The sequence below is a fragment of the Carassius auratus genome, chromosome 19, assembly GCF_003368295.1.
Source record: "Carassius auratus strain Wakin chromosome 19, ASM336829v1, whole genome shotgun sequence".
Taxonomy (NCBI): Eukaryota; Metazoa; Chordata; class Actinopteri; order Cypriniformes; family Cyprinidae; genus Carassius; species Carassius auratus.
Window position 1 is genome coordinate 20,027,365 of NC_039261.1, and position 20,219 is coordinate 20,047,583.

At 32.8% G+C, this 20,219-nt stretch overlaps 1 protein-coding gene across 1 annotated transcript; it reads left to right on the top strand.

Moving 5' to 3' along the window:
• Positions 1–586: 586 nt before the first annotated feature.
• Positions 587–16,575, top strand: LOC113119785 (sodium-dependent neutral amino acid transporter B(0)AT3-like). Its single transcript, XM_026289441.1, has 12 exons — positions 587–936; positions 3,718–3,858; positions 4,682–4,819; positions 5,849–6,030; positions 6,975–7,085; positions 12,290–12,402; positions 12,512–12,640; positions 12,761–12,917; positions 13,784–13,988; positions 14,065–14,224; positions 15,281–15,443; positions 16,213–16,575. The coding sequence occupies exons 1-12, from the start codon at positions 804–806 to the stop codon at positions 16,417–16,419; spliced, it is 1,839 nt and encodes a 612-aa protein (XP_026145226.1). The 5' UTR covers positions 587–803; the 3' UTR covers positions 16,420–16,575.
• The last annotated feature ends 3,644 nt before the right edge of the window (positions 16,576–20,219 follow it).

The following is a 20,219-nucleotide window of genomic DNA, read 5'->3' on the forward strand; positions in this document are numbered from 1 at the left end:
TTAATTTAATTTAATTTAATTTAATTTAATTTAATTTAATTTAATTTAATTTAATTTAATTTAATTTGTACTCAAGGATTTTTAAAACATTTCTTTTTATATTATCTGTATTCGTTGTAGTTTTTAGTTTTGGTAATGTTATGTGCTTTTGTCATTGTTATTAGTTTTTATTTCATACTTCTATTTAGCTTTATTATTTCAGTTTTAGTACACAAGTACTTTTAATTCATTTTAGTGCTTCAACTTAAATCATTAACACTGGAAATGTTGCTTTGGCGAACAAACTCAAATCAGTTTATGTTATTTAGTTTTTATATAAACATGTTTGGCCTTTTCCAGAATCCCAATCTTCTGCGCACTAGTGTACATGTGAACAGCTGATGATGTCATCACTAGTGGCCCGAACACCCGAGTCTTCACACATTCCCTCTAAAACAATGCATCTGAGTTTAATGACAAACCAGAGCCATGCTTTCAGAATTATTTACTAGCTGTGCCCACATTATGATTGTCTCTCTGCCTGTATATTACGAGAAAGGACTTTGTTTTTAGCCGAATGATATAAAAATGTAATGAGGACTATAAAATATTACAGCAGTGACACACAGGCAACCTTTGCATCTTGGTTTTTATAGGGAAAACACGGATTTAGGAAGAAGTTACACATTAAACTGCAGCACACAGCTCTGAAACTGCATTTTCAACCAATGCATAAATTATCCGCCCTGTTTATAGTTAGTTGTGCGAGTACATAACCCAGCTGTGGTGCACACACACACACACACACACACTCTCACATCAGGATGGACACAGCCAGCGAGCAGGAACGGCCCAAATGGGACAATAAGGTCCAGTATCTGCTGACGTGCATCGGATTCGCCGTGGGACTCGGGAACGTCTGGAGATTCCCGTACCTCTGCCAGATCTACGGAGGAGGTGACTGGATTATTACTGAAAATAACGCAGAAGATGATGAGGATTTGAGTGGCTTTAGATCAGCTTCTACGCTGAGAAACATTCAGTGTAGGATTTACTTTAAAACTATTTATGATGGTAAATCTGATAATAATTACAAACAAATGTCATTGAAAAATACGTAAAATTTTGAAGTAGAAAGACTGAAATTTGATTTTCTCATAAAACATCCACCAATAAGCTCAGAAAAATTATGTATATTTAAAACATTTTTACATTATATTATATTTTTTCGATGTTATATATATTCATATTATTTTACACGTTTAATTTATTCGTTAACACTCGAAGACAAATAAAATAACATAACAATTAACGTAATAGTTTGAAACTTAGGATAAGCTCTGATTTATTAACACTGATGCATTGATTTACAACAAGCAATATATTTATTTACAGCACTTTTCGTTTAACATTAGTTAATAATAACACGACATGACAAAACACAAATAACATTAATATTAATAAACGCTATATTGTTCATTGTTAGGTCTAATAATGCATTTAACTTAACCATTTCTGTAAAGTGTTGTAGAAAATACTTTATGATTGCTGTTGAAAGTAATCAAATAAATCAACTTCTTCCTGGAGCTTTTAAATAATAAATTCAGTTATAATTATATTAAGTAGGCAATTATTAAATCGATTAAAACAAATGCTCAAGTCATTTCAATATTATTTATACAGCTGTTCTTTATTATAAAAAAGGGTATCAAAACACTAAACCAGTTATTAAATGTGTTTTACATTTGCATTTATGCATTTAGCATATGCAGAAATTCATGAATTTTATTCAAAATAATAAGGAACAAAAGCAATTTGTCGAACAGTCTATATTCATAAAATTCAATGCCAGGTTTATCACATAACTACATCAGCAAGAAGAAACACAAAAGTCTGAGATCAGTATCTCAATACCCAAATTTGAGAGTTGATACTTTATATAAAAAAACAAAAACTATATATATATATATATATATATATATATATATATATATATATATATATATATATATATATATATATATATAATAAAAAATATACACTAAAAATAAAAAATTAATGCATAAAAATAAGCTATAGTACATGAACAAAAATCTAATTTTAATATATATATATATATATATATATATATATATATATATATATATATATATACAGTATATATACACACACACACATTTTAAGTATAATTTATTATTATATTCATTATTATTAACTATATATTTGTATTGATTTTTTTTCTCATTTTATTTTATTTATTTCATTTAAAAGCACCAACAATATATGCAAAATACAATACATTGCTGCATTTATTAGTCAACAATATTACGTGGAAAATTTCAGATATCACCAGTGTTTGGGGTTTATTTTTTCAATTAAGTAATAATGTAACATTACTTTTAAATTAACAACAAAATTTCTTAGTTACTTTTGCAAATGAGTAATGAAAGTGACAGCCCTTCTGTCCACATGTTGAGAGGAACCAGGAGTAAGTGCAGAGACAGAGGCACAATTTCACTTTTGGTGTGAAAGGGCCTTTAAAGTTGCCAAAAATAAAACTTTTTAACCCATGTGACAAAGAGTAAAGTAAAATAACAATGCATTACTTTCCATAAAAAGTAACTAAGTAACACAATTAGTTAATTTTATTATTGAGTAACGCAATATTGTAATGCATTACTGAACAACGCATTAGTGTCAGTCAATTACTTTCCATAAAAAGTAACAATGTACCAATTTACTTTTTATTGAGTAACGCAATACTTTAATGCATTACTTTCCATAAAAGTAACAATGTTACTCAATAGGCTACTTTTATATCGAGTAACGCAATACTGTAATACATTTCTTTCCATAAAAGTCACTTTTTTATTGAATAAGTTACTTTTTATTATTAGTTACTTTTTTCTTATTGTGCAAAACGCAATACTGTAATGAATTACTTTACATAAAAAGTAACAATGTAATGCAATAAGTTACTTTTTTATTGAATAACGAAATACTGTATTGCATTACTTTCCATAAAAAGATACAATGTAACACAATAAGTTACTTTTTATTGAATAATATACTTTTTATTGAATACCGAAATACTGGATTCAAATATGTTCCATAAAAAGTAACAATGTAACACAATAAGTTACTTTTTAATTGAATTAATTACTTTTTTACTGAATAACACAATACTGTATTGAATTACTTTCCATAAAAAGTAACAATGTAACACAAGTTACTTTTTTTATTGAATAACGAAATACTGTATTGAATTATGTTACATAAAAAGTAACAATGTAACAATGTAACACAATAAGTTAATTTTTTATTGAATTAATTACTTTTTTACTGAATAACGCAATACTGTATTGAATTACTCCTTCCATAAAAAGTAACAATGTAACACAGTAAGTTACTTTTTTTTTGAATACCAAAATACTGTATTAAATTACGTTCCATAAAAAGTAACAATGTAACATAAGTTACTTTTTAATTGAATTAATTACTTTTTTACTGAATAACGCAATACTGTATTGAATTACTGTCCATAAAAAGTAACAATGTAACACAAAAGGTTACTTTTTTATAGAATAAGTTACTTTTCTATATAAAATAAACACAATAATGTATTGCATTACTTTCCATAAAAAGTAACTTTCCAGTTTTTAAACAGTCAGATCTGGAGGTTGTTGCGTTTGTGAACAGTCAGATCTGGAGGTTGTTGTGTTGTTGTGTGTGTGTCAGGTGCGTTCCTGATCCCGTACCTGATCGCACTGGTCTTCGAGGGGCTACCTCTGCTGTATCTGGAGCTGGCCATCGGTCAGAGTCTGAGGAAGGGCAGCATCGGCGTCTGGCACTCCATCTCTCCTCTGCTGGGTGGAGTCGGTGAGTCAAACACACTCTTCTGCACATTACTCACACACACTAACATGCAGAATGTTTCCAGAAACAACCATAAAACCAAAAAGTTCCTAAGCTAACTTCGATGATGGCTTGACAAAGCCTTATTTGAAATAACTAACTAACTAGTTTCACGTTTAAAAATGTTACTTGAAGTCATGTTGTTAAAATGTTCTAGAACATTGCTAAAATATTTAAGCAAGTTGCTACCATGATTTAACATGCATATTAACGTGTTTTAGCACATTGTTAACATGATTAATATGTTGCTGACATGATTAGCATGTTGTTAGTATTACTGTATGTTGTTAACGTGATTAGCATTTTGTTAACAGGTTGCTAGCATGTTTTAGCACACTGTTAACACGATTAACTTGTAGCCATACTGCAAGCATGTTTTAACACATTGTTAACATGATTAGCATGTTGCTGGCATGATTTTCATGTTGTGAACATGATAAGAATATTGTTATTTAACATTTTAATTTAATATGTTGATAGCGTGTTGCTAACATTATTTAACAAATTGCTAGCATGTTTTAACATGATTAATATTTTGCAAGCATGGTTTAGCATCTAAGGGACTTTCATTTGTAGTTTTGATAGGTCCAGCTTTGTTTTTACAGATGTGAAACATGCTGAATTTTATCTGAACAGATAAACATGGCTTTTATTCTCTGGTTGTTCTGTGATTTTCCATGACTGAATGCTTGATGTGTTGTCAGATTGTGTTCCTGCATTATAAGTCTTTATGAGCTCATAAAAGCATTATTGGGTTATTACCGTATGATTGCGCTTGTGTTGGCAGGCGTGGCGTCGATGATCATCTCGTTGCTGGTGGGTTTGTTTTATAACACCATCCTGGCCTGGGTTCTCTGGTACTTCTTCCACTCGTTTCAGGAGCCACTGCCCTGGAGTCAATGCCCCATCAGCGAGAACCGCACCGGTACGGAGAGAAAAACACACCTGGAACAAATACAACATCTCAGTCCATTTGGACATTTCTTTCATCACAATTAAACTTGTTTTCTGTCAGGTGCCCATAAATGCAATATAATGAAAATTAAGCGAAGGATGAGGTTCAGACAGGAATTAATAAAAAATCGGAATACTGTAAATCATAAAATGTAAGAAGACAGAGGGAAAGAGAGAGAGAGAGAGAGAGAAAGAAATAGAAGAGCAATTGTTACAAAACCTGTCAAGGCCTGTCAGCATATCTCAGTCATGTAATTTATCAGCAATAAATAAATAAAATGTAATATAAATAAAATAAAATAAACACACATACATAAAAATAAAGGAATAAATACAAATATGGTAAATAAAATAACTACCAAAATATGAATAAAAAGAAAATAAATACAAATATAAATGTATATTAAAAGTAAAGAAAAATACAAAAACAATCTAATTAATAACATCTGTAAGAGTACAAAGCAAAAAAAAAAAAAAAACTACATTCAAAAATTAAATGAAAATAAATACATAAATAGAAAATAAATAAAAACATAAATGCAATACAATTAGGAATGCATATAGTTTAAGATATACTTTATATAATATTCACAAATTATATATATATATATATATATATATATATATATATATATATATACAAATTAAACATACATATAAATAAATAAATACATACAAATATATTAAAATAAAAAATATAGTAAATAAAATAAATACATAAATATGAATAAAACAAACATAAATTTACATTAAAAGTAAAGAAAAATGCAAACAAATACAATCTAAAAAAGCTAATAAAAATAATGATAAAATAAAATTTTAAACAAACAATTAAATAGGAATACATAAATAAATTCACCAAATAAATCCATTAAAAAGTAAATATAAATAAAATATACATTAAATGTAAGTATATGAAGTACTTACATTAAGAATAAACATATAATATAACACTATTTCTCAAGTGTCTGAGGTGTTGACCTGGGCCCGTGTGTTACAGGTTATGTGCAGGAGTGTCTGGCCAGCACACCGGTCAACTACTTCTGGTACAGACAGACACTGAACATCACGCCGGACATCGAGCAGAGCGGCTCGCTGCAGTGGAGGCTCGTCGTGTGTCTGGCCTCGGCCTGGAGCATTGTCTACATCTGCTTCATACGGGGCATCGAGACCATCGGCAAGGTGAGCCCAACCGTCCCAAATACACCAGCCTTTACTGAGCTGCATCATGGGTTATGTGTTGGTAGATAACCCTGCATTTGAAATATGATTAAAAAAATAATAAAAAACATTTATTATTATTTTATAAAACAGTCATAACTTAAAACTGTTAACTGTATCTAACCAGCAACTTCTCATTATAAGTGAATGTTAAAAAAATATCAAAAGTTTTGAATGTTACCGTGTTATTAATGCATTTCATCATTTTTAATCAATTTAAGAAATTCTTTGAAATTGCACATGAACGAGAGCAATATGTAAACAAAAACCTAAAAACTAAAAACAACCATATTTTAGTCAATACTGATGACAAATTTTATTTGGATATATAATTGTAAGAAATTTATAAGAACACATAATCTGAGAATTATTAACCCCTTTGGAACGAATGGAGTTAAATTAAAAATCTTTCTAAGATCTGAATTTTTACACCATTGCTCTAAACCAAATTTTTGAAACCTACATATTTATTTCTAACAAAAGAAAAACAATACTCAAAGATTTAAAACAAGATTAAATAATTTAACTTGCATAAAGTGTTTTAAAGTGATCAGTTTTTCATTTAATCTATTAGATAGATATTCATGTTTATCAACAAAATTCAGTCCAGAAGTATAAGAGACATAGGGGAAAGGCTAAATATAAGTTACAAATATTTTTTGACACTAATATAACTTCACAGATTATTTTACAGAAGGTATTTTTGACACTAATGGTGCCCCATACAAACCCGGGTCAAAAATGACCCGAACACGAAACACGTTATATCTCTTAAAGAATAAGTGTAAAAAATCTGGGGAAAATAAACAATGTGTATTTTGAGGATCTTCACGCATTTTCAGAGTTTCGTTCTCTTACAAAAAACTATGCATTGTTTAGAAGTGTTTCTCTGGACTGTGTTGCAGGCCGTGTATGTGACGGCCACATTTCCATATCTGGTGTTGACCATCTTTCTGGTGAGGGCCCTTACTCTGCCCGGGGCCACAGACGGGCTTCGGTACCTCTTCACTCCAGACGTGAGCTTCTCTCATATATATATATATATATATAATAAAAAATATACACTAAAAATAAAAAATTAATGCATAAAAATAAGCTATAGTACATGAACAAAAATCTAATTTTAATATATATATATATATATATATATATATATATATATATATATATATATATATATATATATATATATATATACAGTATATATACACACACACACATTTTAAGTATAATTTATTATTATATTCATTATTATTAACTATATATTTGTATTGATTTTTTTTCTCATTTTATTTTATTTATTTCATTTAAAAGCACCAACAATATATGCAAAATACAATACATTGCTGCATTTATTAGTCAACAATATTACGTGGAAAATTTCAGATATCACCAGTGTTTGGGGTTTATTTTTTCAATTAAGTAATAATGTAACATTACTTTTAAATTAACAACAAAATTTCTTAGTTACTTTTGCAAATGAGTAATGAAAGTGACAGCCCTTCTGTCCACATGTTGAGAGGAACCAGGAGTAAGTGCAGAGACAGAGGCACAATTTCACTTTTGGTGTGAAAGGGCCTTTAAAGTTGCCAAAAATAAAACTTTTTAACCCATGTGACAAAGAGTAAAGTAAAATAACAATGCATTACTTTCCATAAAAAGTAACTAAGTAACACAATTAGTTAATTTTATTATTGAGTAACGCAATATTGTAATGCATTACTGAACAACGCATTAGTGTCAGTCAATTACTTTCCATAAAAAGTAACAATGTACCAATTTACTTTTTATTGAGTAACGCAATACTTTAATGCATTACTTTCCATAAAAGTAACAATGTTACTCAATAGGCTACTTTTATATCGAGTAACGCAATACTGTAATACATTTCTTTCCATAAAAGTCACTTTTTTATTGAATAAGTTACTTTTTATTATTAGTTACTTTTTTCTTATTGTGCAAAACGCAATACTGTAATGAATTACTTTACATAAAAAGTAACAATGTAATGCAATAAGTTACTTTTTTATTGAATAACGAAATACTGTATTGCATTACTTTCCATAAAAAGATACAATGTAACACAATAAGTTACTTTTTATTGAATAATATACTTTTTATTGAATACCGAAATACTGGATTCAAATATGTTCCATAAAAAGTAACAATGTAACACAATAAGTTACTTTTTAATTGAATTAATTACTTTTTTACTGAATAACACAATACTGTATTGAATTACTTTCCATAAAAAGTAACAATGTAACACAAGTTACTTTTTTTATTGAATAACGAAATACTGTATTGAATTATGTTACATAAAAAGTAACAATGTAACAATGTAACACAATAAGTTAATTTTTTATTGAATTAATTACTTTTTTACTGAATAACGCAATACTGTATTGAATTACTCCTTCCATAAAAAGTAACAATGTAACACAGTAAGTTACTTTTTTTTTGAATACCAAAATACTGTATTAAATTACGTTCCATAAAAAGTAACAATGTAACATAAGTTACTTTTTAATTGAATTAATTACTTTTTTACTGAATAACGCAATACTGTATTGAATTACTGTCCATAAAAAGTAACAATGTAACACAAAAGGTTACTTTTTTATAGAATAAGTTACTTTTCTATATAAAATAAACACAATAATGTATTGCATTACTTTCCATAAAAAGTAACTTTCCAGTTTTTAAACAGTCAGATCTGGAGGTTGTTGCGTTTGTGAACAGTCAGATCTGGAGGTTGTTGTGTTGTTGTGTGTGTGTCAGGTGCGTTCCTGATCCCGTACCTGATCGCACTGGTCTTCGAGGGGCTACCTCTGCTGTATCTGGAGCTGGCCATCGGTCAGAGTCTGAGGAAGGGCAGCATCGGCGTCTGGCACTCCATCTCTCCTCTGCTGGGTGGAGTCGGTGAGTCAAACACACTCTTCTGCACATTACTCACACACACTAACATGCAGAATGTTTCCAGAAACAACCATAAAACCAAAAAGTTCCTAAGCTAACTTCGATGATGGCTTGACAAAGCCTTATTTGAAATAACTAACTAACTAGTTTCACGTTTAAAAATGTTACTTGAAGTCATGTTGTTAAAATGTTCTAGAACATTGCTAAAATATTTAAGCAAGTTGCTACCATGATTTAACATGCATATTAACGTGTTTTAGCACATTGTTAACATGATTAATATGTTGCTGACATGATTAGCATGTTGTTAGTATTACTGTATGTTGTTAACGTGATTAGCATTTTGTTAACAGGTTGCTAGCATGTTTTAGCACACTGTTAACACGATTAACTTGTAGCCATACTGCAAGCATGTTTTAACACATTGTTAACATGATTAGCATGTTGCTGGCATGATTTTCATGTTGTGAACATGATAAGAATATTGTTATTTAACATTTTAATTTAATATGTTGATAGCGTGTTGCTAACATTATTTAACAAATTGCTAGCATGTTTTAACATGATTAATATTTTGCAAGCATGGTTTAGCATCTAAGGGACTTTCATTTGTAGTTTTGATAGGTCCAGCTTTGTTTTTACAGATGTGAAACATGCTGAATTTTATCTGAACAGATAAACATGGCTTTTATTCTCTGGTTGTTCTGTGATTTTCCATGACTGAATGCTTGATGTGTTGTCAGATTGTGTTCCTGCATTATAAGTCTTTATGAGCTCATAAAAGCATTATTGGGTTATTACCGTATGATTGCGCTTGTGTTGGCAGGCGTGGCGTCGATGATCATCTCGTTGCTGGTGGGTTTGTTTTATAACACCATCCTGGCCTGGGTTCTCTGGTACTTCTTCCACTCGTTTCAGGAGCCACTGCCCTGGAGTCAATGCCCCATCAGCGAGAACCGCACCGGTACGGAGAGAAAAACACACCTGGAACAAATACAACATCTCAGTCCATTTGGACATTTCTTTCATCACAATTAAACTTGTTTTCTGTCAGGTGCCCATAAATGCAATATAATGAAAATTAAGCGAAGGATGAGGTTCAGACAGGAATTAATAAAAAATCGGAATACTGTAAATCATAAAATGTAAGAAGACAGAGGGAAAGAGAGAGAGAGAGAGAGAGAAAGAAATAGAAGAGCAATTGTTACAAAACCTGTCAAGGCCTGTCAGCATATCTCAGTCATGTAATTTATCAGCAATAAATAAATAAAATGTAATATAAATAAAATAAAATAAACACACATACATAAAAATAAAGGAATAAATACAAATATGGTAAATAAAATAACTACCAAAATATGAATAAAAAGAAAATAAATACAATATAAATGTATATTAAAAGTAAAGAAAAATACAAAAACAATCTAATTAATAACATCTGTAAGAGTACAAAGCAAAAAAAAAAAAAAAACTACATTCAAAAATTAAATGAAAATAAATACATAAATAGAAAATAAATAAAAACATAAATGCAATACAATTAGGAATGCATATAGTTTAAGATATACTTTATATAATATTCACAAATTATATATATATATATATATATATATATATATATATATATATATACAAATTAAACATACATATAAATAAATAAATACATACAAATATATTAAAATAAAAAATATAGTAAATAAAATAAATACATAAATATGAATAAAACAAACATAAATTTACATTAAAAGTAAAGAAAAATGCAAACAAATACAATCTAAAAAAGCTAATAAAAATAATGATAAAATAAAATTTTAAACAAACAATTAAATAGGAATACATAAATAAATTCACCAAATAAATCCATTAAAAAGTAAATATAAATAAAATATACATTAAATGTAAGTATATGAAGTACTTACATTAAGAATAAACATATAATATAACACTATTTCTCAAGTGTCTGAGGTGTTGACCTGGGCCCGTGTGTTACAGGTTATGTGCAGGAGTGTCTGGCCAGCACACCGGTCAACTACTTCTGGTACAGACAGACACTGAACATCACGCCGGACATCGAGCAGAGCGGCTCGCTGCAGTGGAGGCTCGTCGTGTGTCTGGCCTCGGCCTGGAGCATTGTCTACATCTGCTTCATACGGGGCATCGAGACCATCGGCAAGGTGAGCCCAACCGTCCCAAATACACCAGCCTTTACTGAGCTGCATCATGGGTTATGTGTTGGTAGATAACCCTGCATTTGAAATATGATTAAAAAAATAATAAAAAACATTTATTATTATTTTATAAAACAGTCATAACTTAAAACTGTTAACTGTATCTAACCAGCAACTTCTCATTATAAGTGAATGTTAAAAAAATATCAAAAGTTTTGAATGTTACCGTGTTATTAATGCATTTCATCATTTTTAATCAATTTAAGAAATTCTTTGAAATTGCACATGAACGAGAGCAATATGTAAACAAAAACCTAAAAACTAAAAACAACCATATTTTAGTCAATACTGATGACAAATTTTATTTGGATATATAATTGTAAGAAATTTATAAGAACACATAATCTGAGAATTATTAACCCCTTTGGAACGAATGGAGTTAAATTAAAAATCTTTCTAAGATCTGAATTTTTACACCATTGCTCTAAACCAAATTTTTGAAACCTACATATTTATTTCTAACAAAAGAAAAACAATACTCAAAGATTTAAAACAAGATTAAATAATTTAACTTGCATAAAGTGTTTTAAAGTGATCAGTTTTTCATTTAATCTATTAGATAGATATTCATGTTTATCAACAAAATTCAGTCCAGAAGTATAAGAGACATAGGGGAAAGGCTAAATATAAGTTACAAATATTTTTTGACACTAATATAACTTCACAGATTATTTTACAGAAGGTATTTTTGACACTAATGGTGCCCCATACAAACCCGGGTCAAAAATGACCCGAACACGAAACACGTTATATCTCTTAAAGAATAAGTGTAAAAAATCTGGGGAAAATAAACAATGTGTATTTTGAGGATCTTCACGCATTTTCAGAGTTTCGTTCTCTTACAAAAAACTATGCATTGTTTAGAAGTGTTTCTCTGGACTGTGTTGCAGGCCGTGTATGTGACGGCCACATTTCCATATCTGGTGTTGACCATCTTTCTGGTGAGGGCCCTTACTCTGCCCGGGGCCACAGACGGGCTTCGGTACCTCTTCACTCCAGACGTGAGCTTCTCTCTCTCACACACACACACACACACACACACACAGGTTTGACGTGTGATCTGGTCTCTTCAGTGGGCGCTGCTGATGGATCCTCAGGTTTGGCTGGACGCTGCGACCCAGATCTTCTTCTCTCTGTCTCTGGCGTTCGGGGGACTCATCGCCTTCTCCAGCTACAACCCCAAAAAGTACAACCTGACAAAAAAACAAATCAATGACACCAATGATTCTTACATTTCACCTAAAGGCAAAAGTGTGCAAACACGTGTGGACCTGACTGTGTCTGTGGTTCTTCAGGAATGACTGTGAACGGGACACTCTGGTTGTTGGGATCATTAACAGCGCCACGTCTCTCTACGCTTCCATTCCCATCTTCGCCATCCTGGGCTTCAAAGCCACCAGCAACTTCAACTCCTGCATTGACAGGTGAAGCACAGCAAACTCAAGCTTGAACTCTTATCATGCATTAACACACACACACGCACACACACACACACACACACACACTGTAAGGAGAGGCTTTAATGGTGTTTCCTTCCTCTGCAGTAACATCCTGGATCTGACCAACGCTTTCGACGTCACTGAAAGAAACATCACAATGGAGAACTACGAGAGCTGGTTAACATATCTGAACTCAACCGATCCGGACAAGGTGTCCAGTCTGAACCTCAAACACTGCGAGCTCCAGAGCTTTCTGGACCAGGTAAACCATTGCTCACTAAATCATCAACAGAACAGAAAATCAATCATAAAAGAGCTCAGATTCTCTTTCTACACAGTTATATTTATTCATTTGGCTTGCAAATCCCTTCAGAACAGCAAACTGAGATGCATTTTATTTTTCAGGATGATTAGAAAGCATTCGTTTACAATAGGAATCTTTTGTATCATCATACATTTCTTCACTTTTCATCAATTTAATGCAGCATTGATGAATAAAAGTATTAATTTCAGTGCGTAACACGGTCTTGAAGATTAAAAATAATATTATATATATAAAATATAATAATAATGTTAAATTACTTAAAAAAAATACTTTGAAGTGAACATTTCAAAATACAAAAAAAGCAAAAAACAAATGTAAATAAAAAGTTGATAAAAATATACAAAATAAATATTATAAAATAAAATAATTACATTTTAAATAATTACAAAAATAATTACAAATTAAAATATAAATTAAAAATATAAATTATTTTTTTTTATTAAAAGATAAAAATAAAACAAACAAATTATACAAAAAATGCTAAATTAACATCCGCTCAAAACAAAAGGGTGGTGGTCTCAAAAGTACTTAAACATAAGTAAAATAAATAATAAATAATTATAAAATAAAATAAATCTAACACAAAAATCTAAAATACAAATTAAAGTTTAATAAACAAATAAATAATACTTTTACTAAAAACAAAACTATATACATATATATAAAAAATACAAAAAAAAAGAATAAAAAGGCTAAATGAACTACAATTATATAGAAGACAGGGCTTTGTTTCTTAAAGCTAGGAGCTGTAATTAAAGCTGATGGTGTGCTCTGGATGAATCTGACGGCTCTCTCTTACCCAGAGTGCTTCAGGAACGGGGCTGGCGTTCATCGTGTTCACGGAGGCTGTGATCGAGATGCCGGGGTCACAGGTGTGGGCCGTGCTCTTCTTCGTCATGCTCTTCAGTCTGGGTCTGTCCTCCATGTTCGGGAATCTGGAGGGAGTCCTGACGCCGCTGCTGGACCTGCACCTGGTGCCCAGCTGGATGCCCAAAGAGCTCTTCACAGGTGAACACACACACACACACCATCCACAGGTGCACACCAGCTCGTCTCGAGCGCTGACCACGAGCTCTCCGTGCAGGTCTGATCTGTGTGTTCAACTTCCTGGTGGCCCTGATCTTCACGCTGGGATCTGGCAACTACTGGCTGGAGATCTTCAACAGTTATGTGGGCTCCATCCCTCTCCTCGTCATCGCCTTCTGTGAGATCATCGGCGTCGTCTTCTTCTACGGGATGAAGCGGTCAGTGAACTCACTCACTACACACAGACTGACCGATGAAACACAACAGAAGCTGCCGCTGCAAACAGCTGTTCATCAGAGCAGGGTTCATGAGCTCATCAAAATAGATCATCATTAATAAAACCCTACATATACCAATAAATTAAATTGGAAAAATGTATTTGTGATTTAAATGAATCACAAAATAATCAAAAATAAAATTCAAAAATAATTTTCAAATTAAAATAACACTTAAATGTTAAAAACGCTGAATGTTAAATTGAAATGAATGATTTCATGAAAACATAAACAATCCAGATAAAACACACTTAAAATGAAACCATTAAAATTTAAAATTAAAATATCAACACCAAAAAATGTAGTAAAAAGCTAAATTAAATTAATCTTAAAATACAAAAACGAAAGATTGCTAAAATTAAATTATATATGTTTAATTAATATGAATAATAAAATAAAATGTAAAATTAAAATTAATAATTGTAATAAAAAAAAAATTAAAACACTTGCTAAAATGAATTAAATCATTAAAAATATATATTTAAAAAATAAAAGAAATACTCAAAATGCAATACATTTCAATAAAAACCAAAGTATAAAAATATGTAAAAAAAAAAAAAAAACCTTTATCAACTGAATAACTTTTTTTTGTTCTTCATATCATTAAAATGGAAGAAATAGATGTTTCTTTAAAGAACCTTTTACTGAATGGTTCTTCAATGCCATCGCTGTAAAGAACCTTAAGAACCTTTATTTTAAAATTTGCACACTGAAATCATAAAAATGTAAAAAATAAAATTCATCAAAGTTAAAATAAATAAATAAATCAATATTTAAACGAAACACTTTCTACAAATTAAATTATAAAAAATAATAATAATAATTTTAAAATAAAAAAATTAAAACAAAAGTTTAAATCATGTCATGTTTCTCTGCATGTCACATGAGCATGCTGATCTATTATTGAAATATGGAAGTAACATCTTCAGCTTTGGCTGACAAGAGAAGTTTGGGAATCAGTATGAGACGGTTCATCGAGACAGATGACTTGTGTTTCAGGTTCAGTGATGATATCGAGAGCATGACGGGCCGCCGGCCGAACCTGTTCTGGCGCGTGTGCTGGATGGGCATCAGTCCCATCATGCTCCTGGTGGTTCTGGTGGCGTACATCGTGGTCCAGGTCCAGAAACACCCCACATATCCTGCCTGGAACCCAGAATACGTGAGTCTGAAGCACATCCACACACAACACAACAATAACCCCCAGCGTCCCCACAGTATCACACACGGCCGTAGCCAAGAAGTTATTGCTCATAAGTTTTCACACCCCTTGCAAAATGTGCGTTTATAACATCTTATTGTTTATTTAGTACTGACCTGAATAAGATATTTTGAAAAAAAAAAACAACAACTAAAGTTTACATATAGTCCAATAGAGAAAATAATAGTTGAATTTATAAAAAATAATCTTGTTCAGTAGTTTTCATCCCCTTTGACTCTTAATACTGTGTTGTTAGCTGAATGATCCACAGCTGTGTGTTTGTGTTTAGTGATAGTTGTTCATGAGTCTCTTGTTTGTCCTGAACAGTTGAACAGTCTGCTGTTCTTCAGAAAAATCCTTTAGGTCCCAGAAATTTTTTTGGTTTTCCAGCATTTTTGTGTATTTGAACCCTTTCCAGTAGTGACTGTATGATTTTGAGATCCATCTTTTCACTCTGAAGACAACTGAAGGACTCAAACACAACTATTACAGAAGATTCAAACACTCACCGATGCTCCAGAAGGAAAAACCATGCATTAAGAGCCGGGGTGTGAAAACTTTTGAACAGAATGGAGATGTGTACATTTTTCTCATTTTGCCTAAATATCTTTTTTTATTTAGTATTGCCTTTCAGAGGCTACAAAAGATACTTACATATTGCCCAGCAGACAAAATAAGTGAAATGTACCCCGATCTTCAAATTCATAATGCTGTGTTTGTGATGGTGCAGGAAAAGTTCCCGGAGTCGGAGGTGAAGCCGTACTCGGACTGGGTGTTTGCCATCTGTGTGCTGCTGAGCACCGCTCCTGTTGTCTCCATCCCCATCGTAGCTGTTTACAGACTGATCCGACGGCAAACACGGCCACAGACCGGCAGCAGTCTCCCAAACCCCTACGACAACCAGGCCTTCAGCACCGAGAGCTTCAAAGCGCTCTAGAGACACTTCCCATCATTCCCTGCAGCACCATCCCTAACCCTTCAGGAAGAAGGATCTGAACTCTTAAACTTTTACTAAAACTTTACATACTTTTTACTACTAAAAATGTTTTTTGTTGTTGTTCTTAAACTAGGAGGATAAAAAGCAAAAAAAAAAAAAAAAAATAATAATAATAATGACTTTTTAAAACGAACATCTTCAGAAAGAATCTGAACCCTGAAAATTATTATGACTTTACTGCATCTTTACATTATTTAAATTAAGAAAAACAAAAATATTATTGAAATTTTATTCATTGTTACTAAAATAGCTGATAGCAGATGTTTTTCCTCTTTCAATTAACTTATTGTTTTATTTCTAAAGATTATTACTACCAGACCAATTCTTTAAATTATATTTTTAATTAAATGTTTAATAAATAATATAAATTATATTATAAATTAAATGTATACTGCATGATTAAATTCTACTTTATAATTAAATTATAGACTACCAGTCAAAAGTTATTGAACAGTATGATAGTTAATGTTTTTTTTAGTTTCTTCAAGCCTATAATTTTTGATCCAAAATAATTTTTTACTATTTACTAAAAATAATTTTACTATTTAATATATCTGTTTTCTGTGTGAATCTGTTCAAGTGTAATGTATTTCTGTGATGTACAGCTGTATTTTCAGCATCATTCCTCCAGTCTTCAGTGTCACATGATCTTCAGAAATCGGTATATATATATATATATATAAACGTCTTTTAATATTTTCAAATGCATTTAAGTATAATTTGTGTTGATTTGACAGTAGCAGGAGAGATTCTAGTTCAGATCAATATTTGACTCTCACTGTAAGACAAACCTCTTTAACATTATATTTTAGCAGACTTTCCTCACCTGGTCACACATTACAAATGCCAGTGAATTTCCGAGGACTGACAGGAGTGAGAGAAACTGTGTTTTGCTCACTGATCACGTTCTCTTACTGGCAGATGAGATTTAGTTAGTCAGTAACCAGAATAACCAGCACAAGTATTTACAGCAGTCATAATGTGAGAGAACACTGAACATTAGCTGTCCTGACAGAACTAATTCACCGATGGAAAAATGGCATGTTTGTTAATCAATATGAGATTATAAAAATAAAAAGGCTATGTCGGATATCGCCAAGTAGTAAGGCACGAGGACACAGGATTGCCAACAAAAAAAGGTTTTATTTTACCCAAAAATAAGAAAAAGGTCTCAGTTACAAAATAAATCAACTTGTTCTAACAAATAATCTAGCTAGACTTTAATAAAGTAAACGAAACAAGTTTTAATTCAATATAACGAAACTTAAGAAGAACTGAACAGAACAAAACTCACCCCCTAAATGAGACAACAAACAGGTATTTATCACAGACGGTGAGCTCACTTAAACAAGACAGGGGAAAACATACAATCAACACTTTATAAATCAACAAATTAGATACAAGTTATCTAATCAAAGTAAATAGAGTAACAAACAAAACAATCTAATAATACAAAACAACAAATATTAATAATAAAAATAAATTGGAACCAATCAGAAATATAACTTCATTTCTTCACCCCCCAATGACATAGCATCTAGTTGGTATCGTCCAGTGGAATGCTCAGACCATAAATATTGACTGCCGCACGCGCCTCAGCCTTTTGTCAGTCAAGACCGCGATGACGGAAAGACGCACACCTGAGTCAACGCTATTCATCCAACCTCCATGCCACGGTAACTTAAACTCAAATAGAAACAAAGATAAGGAAACAGAAATAGTACAACGCAAGCCAGTAAGTGTGCACTCCAAACCAACGAACGAAGTACTGACATGTATAAATAAAGCTTTGCAATTTGTCAAACAAAGTGTAGTGATTTTCTTATACATAAACCTTAAATCCTATACTATAAATTCAAATATAAATGAATGATAAAAAGGAAGAAAATAACTATCAGTATGTGAATGAATGTATGTATCATGAATGAATGCGTTGATGTTACCCTTATCAATGTGTGGCCACAGATTCGGCCATCACACACCCCCTCCCTTCAGGCATCTCGTGGATACAACGAGAGAAGTAGTCAGCGGTCACATTGGACTTGCCCGGAACGTGCTGGACAGTGAACCGGAAAGGCTGCATAGCCAGATACCACCGTGTGATCCTCCCATTGGTATCTTTCATCCTTTCCAGCCACTGGAGAGCTTTATGGTCCGTTTCCAACTTGAACTCCCTTCCAAGTAGGTAATATCTCAAGGAGTCTAGGGCCCATTTAACTGCCAAACATTCCTTCTCTATTGTCGAATAGCGGACTTCCCTTGGAAAGAGTTTGCGGCTAATGAAAGCCACAGGCCGTCGCTCACCAGGTGGTCCCTGTAACAACACAGCCCCTATGCCCCTCTCAGAGGCATCCGTCTGCACAATAAATTCTTGATCAAAGTCGGGACTGTACAGCACAGCATTTTCTCTTAACGCCGATTGAATATCTCGAAAGGCCGTCATCCTTTCTTCTGACCACTGGCATTGATTTGGACATCGAACCCCCACCATATCTGTCAACAGGGCAGCCCTGCTAGAGAAGTGAGGGATAAAACGATTATAAAATCCCGCCATTCCCAGAAAGGACCTGAGTTCCTTACGTGTCTGAGGAATGGGAGCTTCCTCTAATGCCTGGACCTTTTTGACTTGTGGTCGCACTACCCCGTTGCCAATGACAAAGCCCAGGTATTCGGTTTCCGTCCTGGCTACAGCACACTTGGCAGGATTCACTGTGAGGCCTGCTTCTTGCAGACGCTGTAGAACCTCTTGAAGGTGTTGAACATGCTCCTCCCAGGTAGTACTGTAGATGACTATGTCATCCAAATAAGCTGCAGCAAAGGTTAGCCCATGTAACACCTGGTCAATAAGTCTCTGAAAGGTAGCCGGTGCCCCATGCAGGCCAAAGGGTAAAACCCGGAAATGGAATAGCCCCCATGGTGTCCTAAATGCTGTTAAAGGACGGGCCTGTTGTGTCAATGGTATCTGCCAATACCCTTTGGACAAATCGATGGTCGTCAGGTATTTGGCTTTGCCCAATCGATCAATTAAGGCGTCTATACGGGGAGTAGGATATGAGTCAAACTGTGATACAGAATTCAAGTACCTGAAGTCAATACAAAACCGGATACTCCCATCCTTTTTCGGTACTAGGACCACCGGATGACACCACTCGCTTTTAGAGGGTTCAATAATTCCCAGTCTCAGCATCAAGTTCACTTCCTCCTTCAAGTCCTCTTGGAGTCTCTCAGGTATTCTGTAACTCATACGTCTAACAGCTGCATCAGGTTTTAAGATCACATCATGTTGTATCAAAGATGTCAAACCAGGATATTCTGAGAAGGTTTCAGGGGTACATAGAGCTCTCACCTGGGATTGCTGATCTTCAGGCAGATGCTCCAGATGAATATTTCCAGCTACTGGTCGAGGCAAGTACTGGTCTTCCCATTCCTCCTCCTCCTTCACATGACGAATCATCATCACTTGCGCTCTCTGCTCAGGTCGGGATACCCACTTCTTCAAAAGGTTGACATGAAGTACTCGGCTAGCACGATCTTGCCCTGGAATGACCACTTCATACGTGGTGGGACCTAGCTGGTTCCTGATCTCGAAGGGGCCCTGCCACTTGGCCAACAGCTTGCTCTCCTGACTCGGCAGCATCACAAGTACTCTGTCTCCAACCACAAAGCCTCTTTCCCGTGCCGATTGGTCGTACCATGTTTTTTGGTGCTTCTGGGCCTCCATCAGGTGGGTTTGAGCCAAA